Source organism: Apis dorsata, unplaced genomic scaffold (assembly GCF_000469605.1).
Source record: "Apis dorsata unplaced genomic scaffold, Apis dorsata 1.3 scaffold_44, whole genome shotgun sequence".
Classification (NCBI taxonomy): domain Eukaryota; kingdom Metazoa; phylum Arthropoda; class Insecta; order Hymenoptera; family Apidae; genus Apis; species Apis dorsata.
This window is the reverse complement of record NW_006263346.1, coordinates 791,639-801,697: the sequence shown is the minus strand read 5'-3', so window position 1 is coordinate 801,697 and position 10,059 is coordinate 791,639. Positions and strand designations below refer to the sequence as shown.

The following is a 10,059-nucleotide window of genomic DNA, read 5'->3' as shown; positions in this document are numbered from 1 at the left end:
ACCTATCCCAGAGGGAGGGGGAGGGAGGGAGGGAGGGAGGGAAAGGAAGTAAATCTCCGGATAAGAGAACTCTGGCCAACCGGTTGGTTATCATTGAAGAAGAATTTATGTGGTTTCGAACGTCCATTAACCGGTTCTCGAAGGTATCGGTATCGGTGGACAGGTTAACCGAGGGAACAGAAATTGAAATCAAGGCGTAACTGGATCAAGGGTTGATCAATTGTTCTTGAAACGGGGGAGTCGAGGATATTTGCTCGTCTCTGTGAACAGATTTATAACTTTTGTTACAAGGGATCTATTTCTGATGTTTTTGACAGAGGGTACAAATTAAAGGGTTAGTGAGGGGATTGATTGGTGATGTAACACTTGAAAAAGAAGTATATAGGAGAATTCAAGAGGTAGAAAGTAAAAGAGTTTATTCTTCAATCCGAGGCAAGATCGATTGTGATATTTCTTTTAAAGTTACAATAATTCAAAGATGGAGAATTTTTTGATTATGGATTTTAGGTTGATCTTTTTAATTTTCGAGTTGAACGTGCTTTTTTTAACTTTAAAGCGCACTGTTAGCTAAAAACTTTGCTCGAAATGGAGATCGTGTTCAATATTTTTCACGATAAAATGTTCGAAAGTTTCTTTGTGTATCAAATGTATATATGTACGAATGGATGATGTATCAGATCATTTTTAACAAAGATTGAAGATTTTAAGGGTCGCACGAGAGTTTTTCTAGATTCAAAAGAGAGTTTGAACGGACTCAAACGGGATTTGACATCATCAAGATTTCGATTGGATCTCTAATTAGAGATTCAAAAATTCAATGGAACTCAGAGATTTCATTAGATGTCCAATTAGATTTATAATTTCCATTGAATTCAATTCTACTGAGATTCGAGTAGAGTAACATCCTTTATATAGGCAAAGAGAATTATAGTATTGCAAAAAGATTGAAGATAAACTAAATAAAAAATATCTCTACAATATTTATGTTTCAATCACGCACAATTTACTCCTCATCTTCTTCTAAAGATCCTTTGGCGTCATCTGTAACAGTAAGAAAAATTTCAACGTATCTGTTGAGTATTTGAAAGTGATCATTTTTATTTATTTTAAAAGAAATTTTATTTTTTTCACAGATTATTCTTCCTAATTTAATTATATTCATATTAGTGAACGTCATCTACAATATCAAATTTGACGATTATAATGGAGGGGAAGAGAGAAAGGGATAAATTCAAGGGAAAGACAAAACAAAGATAAAACAAGGGAAGAGGAACGGAGAATTTGCAGTAGGTGAGGGTTCATTCGGGTCGAATGTTCGGGCCGACGTACGCAAATAGAATGCGAAATGTCAATTACGCCGTTCGCACTGTGCTTTATTAAATTCCGTTTCAGTTATTAGAGTTTCCAGAAAGTTTCTCGAAATGCTCGGGATACGATACTGCTTCATTAATGCGGTGCAGGAATGTCGAGAGGGCGATCAACGAGTGCACTTTAAGACCATTTTCGTCCTCTCTTCTACAAACTTTGGATATTATATTATCCGGTGTTCCCAATTAAATATGTATTCAAACCGGATAAGAAAATAATGTTTTCCCAGTTCTTTTCTTGACATCTCGTTTACCTTACTTTAAAACGTGTTGGAACTAATTTCCTTTTTTTCTTCAAAGATCTTTTTTCACGTGCAAGCTTACTCGTACTTCATAGATGAAGTTTCGCCCCTTTTTTCCTTACTCAGCTTTCCCTCCGTCTGAAAGCAAAAAAAGTTGAAGATATTAGAAAAGGGAGAATTGATTTGTTTCTTGATCGTTCTAAATATTATAATATATATATACAATATTTTCTTCAAGGATATTTTTTCATGTACAAGCTCACTCGTACTTCATAGATGAAGTTTCACCCCTTACTCAGCTTTCTCTCCGTCTGAAAGCAAAAAAAGTTGAAGATATTAGAAAAGGAAGATTGATTTATTTTTTGATCATTCTAAATATTATAATATTATAATATACAATATTTTCTTCAAGGATCTTTTTTCATGTACAAGCTTACTTGTACTTCATAGATGAAGTTTCATCCTTTTTTTCCTTATTCAGCTTTCCCTCCATCTGAAAGCAAAAAAAGTTGAAGATATTAGAAAAGAGAGAATTGATTTATTTTTTGATCATTCTAAATATTATAATATTATAATATACAATATTTTCTTCAAGGATCTTTTTTCATGTGCAAGCTCATTCTTCTATTTCATAGATGAAGTTTCGTCCCTTTTTTCCTTACTCAGCTTTCTCTCCGTCTGAAAGCAAAAAAAGTTGAAGATATTAAAAAAGAGAGAATTGATTTGTTTTTTAATCGTTCTAAATATTATAAAATATATACACGTATACAATAGCTAAATTTCTTTTTACTTTTTCAAATCTTCTTATTCTCTCGCGCGTGTACTAACAAGCACTAAAAAAAAAAAAAAAAGAAAGAAGAAAAGAAAAAGGATTACGAATATCCTTTCAACAATATAAAATTTCACTCTAGTCTCTAGAATGCCGAGATCCTTAGCCGAATCTTTACAGGATTGGAAGCGTCTAAAACTTCTGCCGAGAAGACAACGGCGTTCAATTACGAAGTACAAAGGGTTGGCCGATGTCGTCCGTTGTTCTTGGTCGGCTGTACGTTTGTTTGTCCTCGATGAGTCCGTCTGGGGCGGATCTCCATTGTTCTTACGGATTGGGTCTTTCGTAGGGATTAATGAGACTGGCTCTTGGCCCCTCAGACACCCGATTGAGAATCTATTTCAATAACTTAACGATTATACGAATTTTTCCTTTTTTCGAAATTTATCCTAATTATATCCTCAACACTTTCTCATGCCTCTTTCATCTTCATTCTCGCTTTTCTAGAAGTGAAATTATGAAATCGTACGAATATATATGTTGGTCCAATTGTGATCAGGTTCTCATCTTTTCGTAGATTATCCTTTATCATTCAAATTAATCTAAAATTATGAGATCCTACGAATATATATATATTGGTGTCCAATTGTGATCAGGTTCTCTTCTTTTCGTAGATTATCCTTTGTCAATTATTCAAATTAATCTTAAAACTAACGAGTATTGTGTATGAAGCTTGCTTTTCTAGAAGTGAAATTATGAAATCCTACGAATATATATATTGGTGTCCAATTGATCAGTGATCAATCAAAAGGCTCTCATCTTCTCATAGATTATCCTTTGTCAATTATTCAAATTAATCTCTTAAAACTAACGAGTATAGATTGTACAAATATTGTGTATAAAACTTGCTTTTCTAAAAGTGAAATTATGAGATCCTACGAATATATATATATTCGTGCCCAATTGTGATCAGGTTCTCATCTTTTCGTAGATTATCCTTTATCATTCAAATTAAGTTTAAAACTAACGAGTATGGATTGTATTGTGTATGAAGAGTAATTTTGCGTTTTCAAATTGGATATATGAAATTGAGAAAAATGTCTTGATTCCTTTCAATATCGTTGTACACAATTTTCTATAGTTTAGATATATGTGTAAAATAGATTTTTAATTGGATTATCCAATCAGTCCAACAACCAGCGAAATATCCGTCCTGTGCACGAGCACGTGTGCACTTTAATATCTCAAAAAATTTATCGTCGCAAGTTCTGCAGGATGGCAATTTTTTGGAGTTCAATTTTAATAACAGTAAAGTTCTTGGCACACTCTGTCCGCATACGCATAAAAGCCTACTTTTACACCCTTTCCACTCTTTTACAACGCTTGCTTTACGTGCCCATCCCGAAAATGTCCGTGGTAGGTTATTTTATTCAGTATCCTATGTCTCATATAATTTGCGTTTCAGAAAGAACTCATTTATTAGATTTTATTTTAATCTCCCTTAATTATTATTAACTTGATATTATAAATAGTATGAAACAATTGCAATACAATTATTGTCAACAAATTTGAAAAAATTAAATTAAAATATCGAAAAAAGAAAGTTTGTAATCTCTTCAATTATTTTTATCACTATCACTATTAAGATCTTCTTCTGTGCTCTTAGAATTGTATTACTGAAACGTATACTGTATTACACTGGAGTTTGGAACAGAGCCACGTATCTTTTTATTTCCTTTAGATACATCCTTCTTATACGTCTTCCTTTCCCATTTTGTAATTTCTGTTGTTTCGAATTTTAAGCTTCGAAATTTTTCAAATACTTTTTCCTTCTTTTAGAGAAGCGTTTATTTTCCAAAGAGATCAAATTTTAACTTAACATAATTCATAGTCAAACGAACGAATTCGAACTAAAAGAGAAAATTTCACGGTTTAATCCAATATCATTAATTTAATGGTAAATATCGAAATCGAAGAACACATAGATTGGACGAGTAGTGGCAAGTAAACCATCCTTGTATACCTTGCGGATTGTGTAAGTATCTCTGCATGTTTACTCGTACACACAAGCGCCAAGTATGAACACCTGATCTCGAAGGTTTCGAAGGGGGGTGTCTGCGGTTCAGCCGAAACCGAAATTACGGGGTTAATGGAAGTCTGGACGTGGCTGCCTTCCTTCCAAGGAAACGGAAAACGGAGCTGGAAAGGTATTTTCACTCTCCCTCTTGTTGTAAAAGAAAAAGAGCAGGTTGCCCTTTGCCGTGGAAATAACCGCCTCTTCCTATCTTTCGCCCTCAGACCTCCCTTCATTTTCGGAACAAATGCGCGCAATTACTTGTTACTTTGCCCTACGCCTCCGTCATTAGAGATAAATAAGAAATCGGGCTGCATTAACGGGTGAACCGGAAGATCGTAAAAAAAAAAAAAGAAAAAAAGAAAGGTCTCTCTTTTCTTTTGGCTCCGTTTCTCTTTACGAAAACAAGAATTGTAGATTAATATAATTTGTGCGAGTGAAAGATAAAAATATGGAAGATGGAGTAAAAAAGTTTATTATCGTTACAAAAATATCGTAGATTTATAAATTTTTAGAAATACGCGAATTGTAATTTGATTAAAAGAGTACACCAATTGTGTTAATATTTGGTATTATTTTTTTTAAATTTCATTAATAACGTTGATATTTAAGATTATTGCAATTTTAAATATTTAATCTTTAATTTTAAGTAACTTTTCTGCAAGTACTTCGTTATGTTCGATTAATTAAGGGGTATGGTAACTGAATCATGTGAGAATGATAGTTTTCAATGAATATTCAGGTTTGATTTCGAAAGTGGCGACAACTCCATCGTTGAAAGGTATAGAGATGCTTCCGTCTATCATGATGCCAGCATCAAAGCCAGAAGACTTCACGGAAAGCTTGTTGCACTTTTGTTTGCTGGGACAATTGTTTCTCTCGCAACGTGAATTGTGTATCTCTCGGATCATGTACATCATGTTTAAATCCTCTGAAAAGTATTGTTGAAATTATTTTTCTCTATCTATCTATATATTTTTTTTTATATTTAATTTAACGATTGAATTTCTTAAATTTTTCTTACATTTTCTCTTCGAATTAAGGCGCAAAATTTTCCCTAAAATAAATACAACTCTCAAATTTCTATAAATATCGTGCAATATTGTTTTATGTCCCCATAATTCAATTTTATAAATACTTTTAATTGGATTCTCGAGTTAATTAAAATGGAAATAAATGAAAACATTGCAAATTATAGAAACTCCATTAAAATAACTCTTCTTTCTCTACAGGATATTTCGTTTAATTAAATATTTTAATTTTAATGAAATTAAATGTTTAGTAAATATTTCGTATATTAAATTCAATTATTTCCATTATGTACAGAAAAAGAATTATGATCAAGGATATATTTGATTGATAAATCTTATTGTTAAAATTCTATTGTGCGATATTTTTTACGATATAAAAAAATTGATTTATTGAGCTATTGAACATATTTGAACATATATATTTCATATACATGTTATTTAAATTGATCATTTTGATAAATCAACAAAATTTGATTTTCATCTTATCATCTTATTACGATAGTTATTAACGATTCAATATTGCATTACCTTCAGAATAGATGAGAGCCCGATGATATTTCTTCAGTATTTTGTAAATTTCGTGGCGGCTTAGCTTTTGGCCGGTTGCAATTTCCACGATTTTTTCTACAGTTTCAGCCGACTGTATGTTTATAGTTTTATACCAAAATCGGGAACCCGTACCCGTGCAAATGCACATACCTAAACGAGGAGGAATTCGAATGGAATTAGATGTTAAAATTTTCAATTAATTAAAAAGTAAAAATAATTAGAAGTAGAAGAAAATTCAAGTAGAAAGATGTATTAATGAAATCGTTCAAAGAAGTTATATTTGTATATATATTACTTCATAAAACTAAACTTTTAAATATTCTAAATGTTATTTTCTTTTTCTATTAATTTTCTTTTTATAATTAGAAAAATAAAACAATTGATCGTGCTTGCTTTCTACCTTACATTTATTTTGCTTTAATTTTTATTTTTTATTTTTTTTAACAAATATTTGATAAAAAATATAAAAATTAAAAATTCAATAAATAATTTATAATATATAATATTACTTTTTATTCAGGAAAATTATTTAATTCTACATTTACATACCTGAACATCGAATTTTGTACGATTTTTGTTCCTCGATATCAAGGAATAATGTAATCGGTCTTGCTGCCAAAAATTCTCCTATAAACACCTAAATTAATCGAAAAAAATTTTCAATATTTATATACTATACATATTTTCTTTTTAAATTTATCATGAAAACTAACTTCGTTTAACGCCAGCCAAGGTAAGGTCCTCTCACGGGGTTGAAGGGAGTCCTCTATTTTCCTTTGTATCGATCGTGTAAGAACTCTGAGAATTCAATTAACTTTAATTAAAGCAATTAATGAGATTGATCAATGGTTCGAGATGTTTTACATTCGTTTCTTTTTTCTTTTTTTTTTTTTTTTTTCTCTCTTTCTTCCATTTACCGTGGAAACGAAGGTGGCGAGGAGAAGGAGTTTCGTTCAAGGAATAAGAATACGCGAAGCAACAGTGCTCGAGAGAAATGAGTATTTAATTTTAATGACATTAACGAGGAAGAATGAAGGAGGAAAAGGGAACGAAGGAGGAATGGAAGGTAACGAGGAACAACAAAAGAGTAACGAAATTGCACCAATTGATATAATTATATTAATATCGATATAAATGGTTTGATCTGTGTAAAACGAATAATTGATAATTGATGATAATATTAATAATAATAACGTTGATTATCAATATCAGAGGATATTATTTTGAGATAGGTCGATAAGTTTTCTCGTTTTTTTGTAAGTGAATGAGATTAATGTCATTTTTATTTTAATGAATTCTTTCTTTAAATAAATAATTTTAAACTTATTATTTTAACATGTTTTATAAAAGGAAGAATGAAAAATTAGTAGTGAAAAAACGCTGTGAAAATTGAAAAAAATATATATGAAAATAATGAAATATAATGAAAATATAATGAAAATTTCATAATAAATTATTGTTAATATTTATTCGCTAATAATTTCGTAAAATTTTCTATAAAGATATGACCAATGTTCTGCTAGATTAAATACATAATGGATGATAATCAAATAAAAGCTTTGACCGGAAATAATTCGATTAAGATAACGCACGAGTAATTAATATTCAAACCAAGTATTGGATATTATATGTATATTTGTACAAGTTAGAATAAAACTAGAAGATTTTTTTGGCCAATCGATAACTATGTTTTGGCATACACATTAATCACAGTTATAGTAACAATTTTTCTTTGATAAATTTGTTTTTCATATAAATCATGGTTCCTCGTAAATTACCTGTATATTGTAATTTATGTTTTATGTTATAATAGATAAATTCAATTATCAAATATATACGATAACGATATCAAAATCACAATGGAAAGTATGATTGAATGGAAAATTATTTTTCTTTCTATAAATCATTTAAATAAAAACCAAGCCACTTGGTCCTTTTCTTTTTCTTTTCATATAATGGTGATTTTTCTATAGAGTGTAATTTATAAACTTTACTTCAATTGTCAAATTTTTATCAATATGTAACAGTTATATATCAAAACTTGATTATAATTTTAAACTTAACAAACAAAAAATAATTAACTTCTTCCCTTTTCTTTTAATTTTTATAAATTACTATTTCTTTTTATACTACTCAATTTAAAATTTCCATTCATTCTTTGAACAATTTGTTTATATCAATTAAGAAATATACTTGTTTCTCTTCTTCTGTAAATTACCATTCCTTCAAGATTTAAAAAAATTATTAAACAGCCAATATATCAATAGTATAACAAAATAAAACTGATATACAATTCATCCCTCTTCTCCCCCCATTTTCATTCTCCAAACAAAAAGAAATCCAATTCTCCTTCCCTCCTTTTTTTTTTTTCTTTTATATACATATATATATATATATATATATAAATTACGGTTTTTCGTAAAATTTCCTTAATATATAATTAAAAAGTTAAGACTTCTTTGCACGAGTCGTAACTACACGGTTATTGTAATTTACAAGTTATAACTGCCAAAGTTCCGGGCGTGCAAGAGGTTATAACTCGAAACTACTCGTTGGAGAGAGGACCGGGCCGTGAAATGAAGACGCATTACGGCCTTTATGAAAATTCAGAATCGGCGATACGTACACCTTGCTTAAAACTTAAGAGAATAGATTGCCCCGTTATGCGATTCGTCCCTGGATAGAAAGGGAGGGAAGATACTTTGCCCGGGGAATTTTATCGTTTTTACCGATGTAATTTAAAGTCTTGGAGAACCGCTGAAGCAACGTAAAGTTTAATCTTTGAAATGGAACCGGAAGTAGAAACTCGAAATGTGAGCTGAGTCAATGAAAATAAGAAAATATATTAAATTCTCTCTCTCTCTCTCTCTCTCTCGCTAATAATATCATGAAATTATAATTTTATCGTTGGAGGAGAGAAACAAGTATCCAGACGATTCCATTCTTTTTCTTTTTTTGTTTCAACGTTTGATTTGAACGAAATGTGGATTAATATGAAATTTCTTTATAATTGTTCGTCGAAATAGATCTATGATTTTAATATATTATATCAATTCAATTGGACGAATTCAATCTTTGAAATTGTCTCAAGAAAATGGGAACGTTGATAAGGGAAATTTCTCTACCCAAAGAATAATAAAAATGCGCATATTGATTTTTGATTAAAGGATAGGACAAAGTTTTTCTCTTCCCCTGCAAGTAACCTACTTGTGTCTTCTCTCCCCGAACTCGCGGCTCTTCTCGTGTATATGAAAGGGTCGTCTAAAAAGTCCCTCCCCGACCATTATCGTTTTTATACGACTCCTCATCAATGTATCGTAGTCTCCTTTGTACAGTTTCTCGAATATGCGCTCGATATCGGCCACGTACTTCGAAGGGACCGTGAAAGTGTTCTTCTTCGAGATATTTGGATTGATCCCGCATACAGGCTTCCTGTTGTTCGTAATTAATTTCGAGGCTAGAAGGAACATGCCGTCCCCGCCTATCGTGATCACCAAGTCTGCCCAATTCATGAATCTCGACGCGATTCCCATTCTGTTCGATAAAAGATACAGTGAATATTAAAATAAAGAAGTTTTGCTGTGAATTTAAAGAAGAATCGTTTATTATAATCGATATGCAGGACTTGTCTTTATACTACATACTTCTAGATGTTTATTTAATTAATTGAGAATAATATCTCGAATTCGAATATTTTAAAATATATTGTTTATTAAGGCGAGTAAAGATTAAAATTTTATCTTAAAAAAATATATATATATATATTTAATCACTTTTCTTTTGTAATTTTTAGACTTAATTAATTGTCACAGAGTTCAAGTTAATAACGCGTTAATTACCGAATTAATTTTACCAAAGACGATAAAAGAGAGAAAGAGAGAGGGCAAGAAACGTGAATATTTTCCCAATTACATCCCTTTTTAATTATCATTGTTATTTTACAGAGAGATAGTAGATAACAAATCTACTTAAACTTGGTTATCCTTAATTAACATCCGAAATTAATTTCACCGAAAAGAAGATATAA

At 30.6% G+C, this 10,059-nt stretch overlaps 1 protein-coding gene across 1 annotated transcript in view; it reads right to left on the bottom strand.

Moving 5' to 3' along the window:
- Positions 1-1,003: 1,003 nt before the first annotated feature.
- LOC102681583 (NAD kinase 2, mitochondrial-like) overlaps positions 1,004-10,059 on the bottom strand; it is a 9,695-nt gene continuing 639 nt past the window's right edge. The window contains exons 2-5 of the mRNA XM_031514354.1: positions 9,240-9,566; positions 6,746-6,830; positions 6,582-6,669; positions 1,004-1,041 (exon numbers count right to left, since the gene is read on the bottom strand). Coding sequence (XP_031370214.1) covers positions 1,004-1,041; positions 6,582-6,669; positions 6,746-6,830; positions 9,240-9,566 — 538 coding nt within the window. The remainder of the gene's footprint in view (positions 1,042-6,581; positions 6,670-6,745; positions 6,831-9,239; positions 9,567-10,059) is intronic.